The 13,796-nt window shown below is 42.4% G+C and overlaps 1 protein-coding gene across 2 annotated transcripts in view; it reads left to right on the top strand.

Annotated features, from left to right (window-relative positions):
- Window positions 1–13,727, top strand: part of LOC112264853 (E3 ubiquitin-protein ligase RNF19B) — a 30,933-nt gene extending 17,206 nt beyond the window's left edge. For both annotated transcript variants that reach the window (XM_024441726.2, XM_024441727.2), the window contains exons 3-9: window positions 4,961–5,160; window positions 5,530–5,674; window positions 7,302–7,464; window positions 9,917–10,172; window positions 11,998–12,187; window positions 12,456–12,590; window positions 12,944–13,727. In XM_024441726.2, the coding sequence (XP_024297494.2) occupies window positions 4,961–5,160; window positions 5,530–5,674; window positions 7,302–7,464; window positions 9,917–10,172; window positions 11,998–12,187; window positions 12,456–12,590; window positions 12,944–13,373 (1,519 nt within the window). In that variant the 3' untranslated portion in view covers window positions 13,374–13,727. The remainder of the gene's footprint in view (window positions 1–4,960; window positions 5,161–5,529; window positions 5,675–7,301; window positions 7,465–9,916; window positions 10,173–11,997; window positions 12,188–12,455; window positions 12,591–12,943) is intronic.
- The last annotated feature ends 69 nt before the right edge of the window (window positions 13,728–13,796 follow it).

Below are 13,796 nucleotides of genomic sequence, written 5' to 3'. Positions count from 1 at the left end.
TTCTTAGACATATTTAACCTCCACACCTACACAAGTCCAATAGCTCAAATGAAAGATAAACACCTTGTTCATCTACCCAGCAAGTCAGATTTCTAAAATGTTTTACGGCGAAAACATAGCACACATTTATATTAGACCACCACCGAAACAAAATGCAAGCGGCGGCCATTTTGTCCCAGAAAATATAAAATTTAAAGGTAGGATTAAAAAATAAATAATTCACTAACCTTTTGAAAATCTTCATCAGATGACAGTAATATTACATGTTACACAGTACCTTTTTTTTTTTTTTTCAATAATATGCCATTAATATCCATAAATCTCTGTTTACAATGACGACATTTCAAAAATGCTACTCAAAATGTCCGGAGAAATTATGATAGCTCGGACAGATAACGTCAGATAACAAGCAATAAACATGACTAAATATACATGTTCTACATATAGTTACAAAGATACACTTCTTCTTAATACAACCGCTGTGTTACATTTATTTTTAACGTTACAGAATTCGTTCACTAGTCTATGCTATGAGTCGGCGCTCAGATATTAGCAGTGTCTCCTCTACGTTTGGAGTCCACAGAAACCCAAAATAACCACATAAATATTCCCTTACCTTTGATGTTCTTCGATCAGAAGACGTAGAAGGAGTCATACTTACCCAATACATCGTTTGGTTTCAAGTTGTGCATTAGCATATGCTAACAGCTTCAGCTGAAATGCACCCAAAATAACTTCTGCTCCTTCTGGTCCCGCACTCTTGCGCAATCAAACTTCAAAATTACATATTATATGTTGACTAAACTGGTCAAACTAAGTGCAGAATCGAGCAAAATTATGTTTTTATCATGTAAAACAATGATCATCGCGAACAAACGAACCGGCTTCAACTGGTGTCTATTGGAAAAGAACGTTCCCCAAATCGGCCGCGCGCAATAGAGTGCATGTATGTGAGAGTGAACCGGGCATTTTCGCCCGCCAAAGGATGAGGGAGCGCGAAATTCAAACAATGAACGTGCCAATTGAAAGCAGACATCGCGCTGAACAAATACATACTGTTCCCAGATCGGTAGCTGCCTGGGAAGGGTGGGGGCGATGAGTTGACCCAACTTTTCTCTTGACAAGAGAGAGTTTGGGAGAAAGGCTGCCCTGAGAGTTCTGCTTTACATACAGACATAATTTAAACGGTTTTAGAAACTTTAGAGTGTTTTCTATTCAATAATTATTATTATATGCATATATTAGCAATTTTGGAAAAAAATATTTTCAGTTTACTATGGGCACGCACTTCCTCCAACGGGGGCAGTATTGAGCCATAAGCTCAAGAGGTTAAAGAAAGGCATTGATGTTTATGGTTAGGTACATTGGTGCAACAACAGTGCTTTTTTCGCAAATGCGCTTGTTATATTTATTTTTATTTTTTATTAATATCACCACCCGTTTGTCGAAGTAGGCTGTGATTCGATGAGAAATGAACAGGCACCGCATCGATTATATGCAACGCAGGACACGCTAGATAAACTAGTAATATCATCAACCATGTGTAGTTAACTAGTGATTATGTTAAGATTGATTGTATTTTATAAGATAAGTTTAATGCTAGCTAGCAACTTACCTTTGATTCTTGCTGCCCTCGCGTAACAGGTAGTCAGCCTGCCACGCAGGCTCCTCATGGAGTGCAATGTAAGGCAGGTGGTTAGAGCGTTGGACTAGTAACCGGAAGGTTGCAAAAACGAATCCCCGAGCAGACAAGGTAAAAATCTGTCGTTCTGCCCCTGAACAAGGCAGTTAACCCACCGTTCCTAGGCCATCATTTAAAATAAGAATGTGTTCTTAACTGACTTGCCTAGTTAAATAAAGGTGTAAAATAAAAATATATATAAAAAATAAAATCGGCAAATCAGTACCGATTTATTATGAAAACTTGACATCGGCCCTAATTAATCGGCCATTCCGATTAATCAGTCGACCTCTAGTACTAACTACATTGTCATGTAAGGAATATGTGGCCTTGGTTATTGTAAATTGGCCTGGATTGTCTCTGGCAATAGTCTCTGGGATATATTTGTCTCAATTTCTCTCTCTCTCTCTCTCTCTCTCTCTCTCTCTTCTTTCTTTCTTTCTTTCTTTCTTTCTTTCTTTCTTTCTCTTTCTTTGTCTTTCACTTTTTTTAAAATCTGTTTTTCACAGTCACAAAAACCCCAGACTCCTTATCTCTTTCTCACTTGAATGATTACACACATATACAAAGACATACTCAGACTCAATCAATTATTTTTGTGAACGGCTCCTTTCACTCTTGAGCTTCATTGTCCTTTCGTCTCATCGGTCAGTTCCCTTTCCATTCCCCAATCAGACCTCACTCTACCTGATTGACAGTGAGAGACAACCAATCAGATCAATGAGCGGTCCACCGCTCGCTCCGCAGGCTGTCAGTTGCTATGTTGACTAGTGATGTGGCATAGAGGTAGCCAGTGTTACCAGGGGCAACAGAGATGTTGGGATTTCTATAATTGAAGTGATCATTACACACTCACTGGATGAGTGTGTGTGTGTACAGAGTCACAGACAGTGTGTGTGTGTTTCCGAGGGTTCTGTCTGTCTCACTTTTGTATCTGTATTACATTTGTAATGTTGGAAAACAAAGCAGTTTCACACCATTTACAGCAATGAAATCATAGACACTAGATGTGGCTGTCAGAGTGCCTTTGCTCCGAAAGGTGCAGCTTGTAAGCATTGTACTCCTCAGATTGCCACCGGTCAAAGCCTTGATGTCAGTTATTATCGTGCTCCACCGCAGCAGAACTGACGACTGAAATACAGCGTTAACATGGAATGTTCCCGACAGGGAAAAGCCTTGGTAACTTGTGTCTTTGCTCTGTTGCAACAAGTCATTGAGTTTAGGCTTGAAGACATGTTGCCAGTTTGAATAAACAAACAGTCATTGGGAGAGAAACCAGCTCAAACTGGATTATAGGGGAAAACCCATAGTGCTGGAAACATTTCCCCTAGTTTGAGGTTTTGAAAGAGACAGAGTAGGGATTCAACAGTTTCGGTATTTGACATCTGGTTTGCCTGTGTAATGGAATGCTGGAGGCCTTTAAGAGAGCGGTGGTCAATAAGATTGAGTGCTCAGCTTGAATACCAGTACCTACATTCAAAGCAATAGTTGTGCGAAGGGTCGTATGTCATTTTTAGCATTGTTTTCTGATGAGAAAGAGATGAACTTTCTAATTAAATTCAGTTTTGCTCAGTCTGTCTTTGAACACTGTCACTCACACGTAGTGTTGTATTAGATGAAATATCATTTCATCATCACGTAGAAAAGATAAGAACCCTGCCTCCCCTCTCATGGTGATGTGGCAGCCTACTTCCTGTGTTGAGCACAGGAGGTTGGTTGCACCTTAATTGGGGAGGACGGGCTCTTGGTAATGGCTGGAGCGGTATAAGTGGAATGGTATCAAATACATCAGACACGTGGTTTCCATGTGTTTGATGCCATTCCATTTGTTCTGTTCCAGCCATTATTATGAGCCGCCCTCCCCTTAGCAGCCTCCACTGGTAATGAGATGTTTGTGTATGGTATCATGTAGATCAGCCTGGTCTCATAGACTAGACGTAACATGGTAAACGTAAATCCGGGACACTCAAATTAGTATGATATGTTATGTTTGGTATAGTAAGACAGATGGGGCTCAATACAACAATATTGCTAATGTAAAATATACTGTGTCTGTAAAATGTATGTAGGTTCAGAAACTTTGTGAAACAGCACAGTTAAAAATATATGGCAAATAGAAATCAAAACTGGATGGTGTTCAGAGATCGATGGGAGGGGTTGAGTGTAGCTGAAGGTCGGGACTAAAAACAAACAAAAGATAACTATTGTAAAATACACTGTGTCCGTACAATTTATATAGGCTTATACTTCCAGCTTTTAAATACTAACTGTTGCTGTCTATTCGTTTAGGGGAGGGATGGTAGGGTTAGGGGAAAATAATAAAGGAAAATATATTTACAAAAAAATATATGGGGGATTGGAAATGATGCAGACAATTACATTGATGGAAGCCACAATCTATCTGCGATATTAAAACCGATCTAACCTCAAAATAATAGTTGGTTGCGGTTGTGGTGTGTGTATAACGCGAACGTCTAGTAACCAAACGTTTGTGAGTTTGAATCTCACCACAGACAACTTTAGCTAATTAGCAACTTTTCAACTACTTACTACTTTTTAGCTACTTTGCAACTACATAGCATGTTAGCTAACCCTAACCCTAACCCTGTAACCTAACCATAACCCCTAGGCTAGGTAATGTTAGCCAGCTAGCTAACATTAGCCACCTAGCTAGAATTCTAAACATATCATATGTTTAGCAAATTCGTAACTTGTGCTACGCTTTGCAAATTCATGATATATTGTACGATTTGCAAATTCGTAACATATGTAATAAGAATTGTCATTTGTAAACATATCATACGAAATGGGTGACAGACATCCAGAAAATAATACATACCGTAACATGTCATACTAAATGGAGTGTCTCGGATTTACATACAGAATAATTTGAAATGCTCTGAGATCAGGTTGTGTCGACGCAAATCTGCTAATATGCTATGACGTTTAGCTCGTTTTCCCCTCATGACGTTTATTTAGGTTACTCTAGACAGCCTGAAATCACCTTTGGCCTATTTCTCCTTCCTCTCTTTTTCCTTAACTCTTACCCAAAGTTCTAACATACTCTCTCTCCACGGCTCAGTAAATGTAACCATTTGTCCAGCTACTGTGTATTTACATTTGACCTTAGCCACTTCCTCCAAGGCTGCTGTGTTCCCTCTCGCTCTCTTTCAGTGCAGTGATATAGTTTTCCCTTTGCAATTGATTTCGCATTAGCCGAATTGTGCCTATAAAGGTTTTTCTGAAAATCAAACATCTCCCTCTTTCTCCCTCTGCCAGGTTTGCAGTGATCGCTTCGGGCTGTGCCAGCTGCCCCAGGCTGGTGTGTCGTAGAGAGGGCTGCTTGGCTGAGTTCTGTTACCACTGCAAGCAGGCGTGGCACCCCAACCAGACCTGTGACTCGGCCCGCCAGCAAAGGGCATTCTTCCTGCACCCGCATAGCAACCACTCACCCAGCTACATGCAGGAGCACGGGCCTGGTAAATACTTTGATGACTCTTCATAATGTTGTTATTATTATGTCTCTGTATTAGTCGCCCTCTTCTCATAAAGCAATTTTCAGACCTCTCAGGTTCCAAAGGACAGAACAAAAAGTCTGAATAGATTAGCCCTTACCACAACCTCTTATCTGTCTCAGCCTGTCTCTTATACTAGCTGTTGGCAGTCAATGTCTCCAAACCAATTCTCCTCTGTCTCTGGTAAAAGTAGAAGTCCCTTTTTAGGCACAGATCTAGAATGAGTTTACCCTCCCCAAATCCTAACGGGAAACCATGAAAACTGACCTAAGATCAACATGGTCCTGAATCCTCCTCCCACTAATCAACCTACCCACTCTCTCTCGTCTCTAGCTGATGACATCAAGCCCTGCCCACGATGTGGCGCCTACATAATCAAGATGAACGACGGCAGCTGTAACCACATGACCTGTGCAGTGTGTGGTTGTGAGTTCTGCTGGCTCTGCATGAAGGAGATCTCTGACCTGCACTACCTCAGGTAACTCTCAAGCCTACGGCAGTTCACGTCAACACAGGATGTAACGTAGTAGTAGACTACTTTCCATGTGCCAAAAAATACATGTAGGCCTACCCACCCTTAGTGGAGTTGCCAACAGCCGGATGCATACGGTTTTTAGGGATACAGCAAGTTCAATCGAGCTTCTTTTTCTGTTGAAAAGCGGATGTGGGAACCTTTTTTTACTAGGTTTACATGACATCCACCCAATTTTAAAGCATGACTGTTATTACTGGGGCTGGACTGGTGCTTTTTTCCCCCCATTCCTCCAGAAATGATTTAAAACCTTGAAATACCTACACATTTTATGGAATTGAGATCAAACTAAATACTGACACAAACATAACGGAGTTAAAAGTCTTATTGTTTTGATAAGGCTACACAAAATATCAATTTCAACAATTTTACTGAGTTACAGTTCATATAAGGAAATCAGTCATTTGAAATAAATAAACTGTGCCCCTGCCCAGTCATGTGAAATCTATAGATTAGGGACTAATTTATTTATTTCAATTGACTGATTTCCTTATATGAACTGTAACTCAGTAAAATTGTTGAAATTGATATTTGGTGCATTATCCCACTGTATTATCCCACTGGGGAACCAGGCCCAGCCAATCAAAATGACTTTTTCCCCCCAAAAGGGCTTTATTACAGACATAAATACTCCTCAGTTTCATTAGCTGTTCGGTTCGGGTGGATGGTCTCAGACGATCCCACAGGTGAATAAGCTGGGCTGGCGTGGTTACGCGTGGTCTGCAGTTGGACGTACTGCCAAGTTCTCTAAAATGACGTTGGAGGCGGCTTATGGTAGAGAAATTAAGATACAGTTCTCTGTCAACAGCTCTGATGGACATTCCTGTAGTCAGCATGCCATTTGCACACTCGCTGTGGCATTGTGTTGTGTGACAAAACTGCACATTTTAGAGTGGCCTTTTATTGTCTGCAGCATACGGTGCACCTGTGTAATGATCATGCTGTTTAATCAGCTTCTTGATATGCCACACCTGTCAGGTGGATGGATTATTTTAGCAAAGGAGAAATGTTCACGAACAGGGATGTAAACAAATTTGTGCACAAAATTCAAGAGAAATACATTTTTTTGTGCGTGTGAGAAAATTCCTTATTTTTTTCCCCCAGCTCATGAAACATGGGACCAACACTTTAGATGTTGCATTTCTATTTTTGTTCAGTATATATTCATACAGTAAAATGAATGAACATTTCCACAGATTTTCCTGATGAGCATGAGCATCCTGTAACGGTGGATAACAGGCAGTGATGCATGTCTCACTGCTGTGTGACGTTTAGCAGAGGGCTCTGAATTCATAATGACACAGCCTTACCTCACCTCCACTCCTCTGTTGCTGTGGTGTATCTGCTCCCCGGGCACTGACGACGTGGATGTTGATTAAGGCAGCTCTGATTCAGAGGGGTTGGGTTAAATGTGGAAGACACATTTCAGTTGAAGGCATTCAGTTGTATAACTGACTAGGTATCCCCCTTTCCCTTTCCTGAACTGGGGCCCAGAACTAATCAGTCTTCTGTCTACCCCTCTGCCTTTACTCTTCACCTATCTCTCTCTCTCTCTCTCTCTTCTTTCTCTCAGTCCATCAGGGTGTACGTTCTGGGGAAAGAAGCCGTGGACTCGTAAGAAGAAGATCCTGTGGCAGCTGGGCACACTGATCGGAGCCCCAGTGGGCATCACCCTCATCGCTGGTATCGCTGTGCCTGCCATGGTCATTGGCCTCCCCGTCTATGTGGGGCGCAAGGTGGGCAACCCCCCCCCCACCTTACATGTAGGACTACACTCAGTCATTTAGCAGATTCTGTTATTTAGAGTGGCTTACTGTGAGTGCATATACATTAAAAGGAAGATCATGAAAGTATTTACTTTTCATGAAGTTTAACAGAAAACCAATCCATTGTAGAAATTAAATGTGACAGTGCTGTTCTTAAAAATGTAGTTGGTGTCAATATGATGTTTCATTTCATGGTGTTACTTTCATTTCCTAATTTATATTCCAGTAATTGAGAAATACAATTCCTGAAATAGATGAGCTTTCAAACCATATAAACTATTTTTGTTAGTTTCAGTATGGTGCTACAACTGTTCTCCGAAAACAACATAATTGTGAAGAAATGTTGTGTCATGATAGAATTGCAGAATTACCTCATTTGAAGGATATCTCTTTAGCGCACCCTTGTGGAAATACAATATAACTGCGAGTTTGAATTTAAACTCATTTGAATGATGTACTATTGCCCTCCAACACACACTTTATTGTTCCAGGCCCCTAAGCCTTAACAGCTGTAGAAATACCTTTCAGACTATTACCTGTTGTACTCAGCCAACTCCCTACCATCCACTCTCAACAGCCTTATTCTAAAATCGATTAAATCGTTTTTTCCCCCCCTCATCAATCTACACACAATATCCCATAATGACAAAGCAAAAACAGGTTTTTAGACATTTTTGCTAATTTATAAAATAAAATAACGTACACAACACATTTACATGTTTTCAGACCCCTTACTCGGTACTTTGCTGAAACACCTTTGGCAGCGATTACAGTCTAGAGTCTTCTTGGATATGACACTACAAGCTTGGCACACCTGTATTTGAGGAGTTTCTCAAACGTTTCTCTGCAGATCCTCTCAAGCTCTGTCAGGTTGGATGGGGAGCGATGCTGCACAGCTATTGTCAGATCTCTCTAGAGCTGTTCAATCGGGTTCAAGTCCAGGCTCTGGCTGGGCCACTCCACGACATTCAGAGACTTTCCTGTGTTGTCTTGGCTGTGTGCTTAGGGTCGTTGTCCTGTTGGAAGGGATCCTTAGCCCAAGTCTGAGGTCCTAAGCATGCTAGAGCAGATTTTCATCAAGGATCTCTCTGTACTTTGCTCCGTTCATCTTTCCCTCGATCCTGACTAGTCTCCCAGTCCCTGCCACTAAAAAACATCCTCACAGCATGATGCTGCCATCACCATGCTTCACCATAGGGATGGTGCAAGGTTTCCTCCAGACATGATGCTGCCACCACCATGCTTCACCGTAGGGATGGTGCCAGGTTTCCTCCAGACATGATGCTGCCACCACCATGCTTCACCGTAGGGATGGTGCCAGGTTTCCTCCAGACGTGACGCTTGGCATTCAGGCCAGAGAATCTTGTTTCTCATGGTCTGAGAGCCTTTTGGAAAACTCCAAGCTGGCTGTCATGTGCCTTTTACTGAGGAGTGGCTTCCGTCTGGCCACTCTACCATAAAGGCCTGATTGGTGGAGTGCTGCAGAGATGGTTGTCCTTCTGGAAGGATCTCCCATCTCCACAGAGGAACTCTAGAGCTCTGTCAGAGTGACCATTGGGTTCTTGGTCACCTCCCTGAACAAGGTCCTTCTTCCCTAATTGCTCAGTTTGGCTGGGCGGCCAGCTCTAGGAAGAGTCTTGGTGATTCCAATCTTCTTTCATATAAGAATGATGGAGGCCACTGTTATTGGGGAACTTCAGTGCTGCAGAAATGTTTTGGTACCCTTCCCCAGATCTGTGCCTCGACACAATCCTCTCTTGGAGCTCTACGGACAATTCCTTCGACCTCATGGCTTGGTTTTTGCTCTGACATGCACTGTCAACTGTGAGACCTTATATAGACAGGTGTGTGCCTTTCCAAATCATGTCCAATCAATTGAATTTACCACAGGTGGGCTCCAATCAAGTTGTAGAAACATCTGAAGGATGATCAATGGAAACAGGGTGCATCTGCGCTCATTTTTGAGTCTCATAGCAAAGGGTCTGAATACTTATGTAAATAAGCTTATTTCAGTTTTTTAATTTTTTATTAGCAAAAATGTCTAAACCTGTTTTCACTTTGTCATTATGGGGTACGGTGTGTAGATTGCTGAGGATTTAAAAATATACTTTAGAATAAGTCTGTAACGTAACAAAATGTGTAAAAAGTCAAGGGGTCTGAATACTTTCCGAAGGCACTGTAAGTCTGTGAAAAAAATAAAGAAATCCCCTTCCACGACACATGACCTACTTCTCCCAAGTGCTTTATAATATAATTGTATCTGAATCACAGTACAGACATTTTATCTGCAACTCATTGTGCAAAACAGCACACACAGATCTGGGACCAGGCTACACTGTTAGACCATTGTGAAAGTCCAGGATGTGTATTTACTGTATAACTTCACCTTCACTAATATCTATCTTTTCTTTTTTTGTGATAGATTCACGCCCATTATGACGGGATGAAGACCAATCGCCACAGGAGGAACCTGGCCATCACAGGGGGAGTGGCCCTGTCAATCGTCACAGCTCCTGTGATTGCAGCCGTCAGCGTGGGTATTGGTGTGCCCATCATGTTGGCGTATGTCTATGGAGTTGTGCCCATCTCTCTGTGCCGCGGAGGAGGCTGTGGCGTCAGCCGAGGAAAGGGGCGTGGCATGCGGATCGACTTTGACGAGGACGATGGCCCTATCACAGGTGAGCAATACTTCAATAGCTATAATTTTTGCTTTAATAGACTTAATACTGTAAAATACAACAACAACTCTTACCTACATGTACAGTTGAAGTCGGAAGTTTACATACACTTAGGTTGGAGTCATTAAAATTCATTTTTCAACCACTCCACAAATATCTTGTTAACAAACTATAGTTTTGGCAAGTCGGTTAGAACATCTACTTTGTACATGACACGTCATTTTTCCAACAATTGTTTAGAGACAGATTATTTCACTTATAATTCATTGGATCACAATTCCAGTGGGTCAGAAGTCTACATACACTAAGTTGACTGTGCCTTTAAACAGCTTGGAAAATTCCAGAAAATGATGTCATGGCTTTAGAAGCTTCTGATAGGCTAATTGACATCATTTGAGTCAATTGAAGGTGTACCTGTGGATGTATTTCAAGGCCTACCTTCAAACTCAGTGCCTCTTTTCTTGACATCATAGGAAAATCAAAAGAAATCAGCCAAGACCTCAGAATAAATATTGTAGACCTCCACAAGTCTAGTTCATCCTTGGGAGCAATTTCCAAACACCTGAAAGTACCACGTTCATCTGTACAAACAAGTGTACACGAGTATAAACACCATGGGACCACGTAGCCGTCATACCGCTCAGGAAGGAGACGCGTTCTGTCTCCTAAAAATAGACGTACTTTGGTGCGAAAAGTGCAAATCAATCCCAGAACAACAGCAAAGGACCTTGTGAAGATGCTGGAGGAAACAGGTACAAAAGTATCTATATCCACAGTAAAACAAGTCCTATATTGACATAACCTGAAAGGCCCCTCAGCAAGGAAGAAGCCACTGCTCCAAAATCGCCATTAAAAAGACAGACTACGGTTTGCAATTGCACATGGGGACAAAGATCGTACTTTTTGGAGAAATGTCCCCTGGTCTGATGAAACAAAAATATAATTATTTGGCCATAATGACCATTGTTATGTTTGGAGGAAAAAGGGGGAGGCTTGCAAGCCGAAGAACACCATCCCAACCGTGAAGCACTGGGGTGGCAGCATCATGTTATGGGGGTGCTTTGCTGCAGGAGGGATTGGTACGCTTCACAATATAGATGGCATCATGAGGATGGAAAATTATGTGGATATATTGAAGCAACATCTCAAGACATCAGTCAGGAAGTTAAAGTTTGGTTGCAAATGGGTCTTCCAAATGGACCATGACCCCAAGCATACTTCCAAAGTTGTGGCAAAATGGCTTAAGGTCAAGGTATTGGAGTGGCCATCACAAAGCCCTGACCTCAATCCCATAGAACATTTGTGGGCAGACCTGAAAAAGCATGTGCGAACAAGGAGGCCTACAAACCTGACTCAGTTACACCAGCTCTGTCAGGAGGAATGGGCCAAAATTCACCCAACTTATTGTGGGAAGCTTGTGGAAGGCTACCCAAAAGTTTGACCCAAGTTAAACAATTTATAGGCAATGCTACCAAATACTAATACGTAAACTTCTGACCCACTGGGAATGTGATGAAAGAAATAATACCTGAAATAAATAATTCTCTACTATTATTCTGACATTTCACATTCTTAAAATAAAGTGGTGATCCTAACTGACCTAAATCAGGGAATTTCTACTAGGATTAAATGTCAGGAATTCTGAAAAACTGACTTGTTTTTAGCTAAGGTATATGTAAACTTCCGACTTCAACTGTATGTCTCAATTTTAGGTGACAAACGTAATTAAACTGCAAATGAATTGAGATAAGAAATATTGAATGGAATCGAATTGATAAACATCTCATCATGCATCAAATAAAAATATCAAATAATTGTCTCCCAGTGGCTGATGCTTGGCGGGCCCTCAAGTCCCCCAGCCTGGGTGAGAGCAGCCTGGAGGGGGCAGCCAGTGGCCTCAGCACCACCTCCCCCAGCGATGGTCTCTCTGTGGCCCCTGGGGTCCTGGGGGACACCCCCCACTTTAACACTTTGGCCGGGGGCGCCCTTGGAGCCAGGACTGGCAAATACAACAGGTATGGAGGGGGCCCAGCAGGGAAGAGAACCTGTTCTGTACGTCTTATGGAGGGGAATGTGTATTGTAAACAGGGAGACAGTATAAATAGGGGCCAAGTAAGACTTAAACAAACAGTTTAACAGTTTACAGTTGTTGCTGTCCCTTTGAAGGTTATGTATCTTGGTTGGATGAGGACTGCTCTTATAACCTCTGCTGTAAATGTTTTTGCTGAGTAAATGTAATGTGACATATGTTGAACACTGTAATCATGTTTTGTGTTGTTCCAGGTTGGAGCTCCAGGGAGGGGAGTTGGGGAAGGATGGTGCCCAGAGAGAGACAGGTAGTCTGGGAGCGGGTAGTGACTGTGCCAGCACTCGGGGCATGGCAGGCTCCATTATCTCCTCCTACACACTACCTGACAGGTGAGTGTCACAATCTCCCTCTCTCTTACATACACACATACGATTTTGAGAAAATCTGCTCCCCCTCCTTGATTTGCCATCTAGTCTCAATCTGTTTCTGTCGGTCTGACGTTGTTGTTGTCTCTGATGCAACTCCTCAATTTTCTTGAATCTCTCTTGAGTCTGACTTATCTTTAGTCTGTGTGGTATGCAGGCAGCACTTTGGTTCAGAAATATTTATTTTTGCCATTGATTTAATTCCCGACAGACGTTTTAAAACCAGCTTTGAGTTAACTTATAATGGTATGCAAGGTGACACTTGATACAGCAGATGATATGGTGACGAGTGAATCTAAACATCTTTGTTCTCCTAGGGACTGTAATAACCTGGAGATCCAGGTGGACATCGAGACTAAACCCAGCCACCTCTGCTTGACCAGTGAGGAAGACCTAAACACGCCCCCTGCTGCTATGGCAGCATGCCCTGGTTCAGGGGGGGAGGAGCCTCAGGACTGCAGCTCCAGAAGGGGCGGGGCTCTGTTTGGCTCAGGACTAGGCCTGTCTCCAGGGGCGTCGCTCAGGGAGGGGCTTCGCGATGTCACTTTGGCCCAGCCCGAGAGCATCCGCAGCGACCTGGAGATGTCCGATACCCAATCAGACGACATCGCCGAGCTGACGTCAGACGACTGTGATTCGCCTCATCTCAAAAGCTGCCGGCCCTCTCAACCCCAGGCCACCTGCAGACCCCTTGTCACCTCCGACAGCCTGCACTGTCCCCCGGATAACGTCATCCTCTATGTTTAAGAGTCCGACTGTCTTTGAGAGCTCTCTAAGATTGCACAAATCCAAAATGTTTTTGTTTTAGCTTTTCTCCATTGATTGATTGAGCGTTTCAGTCATTTTTTTTGCTGCTTTTTTTGTTTACAAAACATCTGACCTGCAGACAGCACCTATCTACACGTGTCTGTCTTCTATCAACATGTCGATCTCCTTGCAGAGAATTGGCAGGGTTCTACCTCTCTGAGATTTAATACAACAATTTTTGTTTACTTCTTGGTGCAAAAATGCCTTGGCTACTTAAGCAAACTTTTTTTTTTAAACAAGACGTACAAATTTGCCACAAGAAATACTGCAAAAAAAAAAGGAAACAAGGTGAAATGTCACCAAGCACACCAATGAGTGAAGGATTGTGGGGAATAGGGTTTGTACTATGGAAAGGGGATGTTT

This window comes from Oncorhynchus tshawytscha, linkage group LG13 (genome assembly GCF_018296145.1).
Source record: "Oncorhynchus tshawytscha isolate Ot180627B linkage group LG13, Otsh_v2.0, whole genome shotgun sequence".
Classification (NCBI taxonomy): Eukaryota; Metazoa; Chordata; class Actinopteri; order Salmoniformes; family Salmonidae; genus Oncorhynchus; species Oncorhynchus tshawytscha.
The sequence above is the reverse complement of the archived record's forward strand: the minus strand, read 5'-3'. Positions and strand labels throughout refer to the sequence as shown.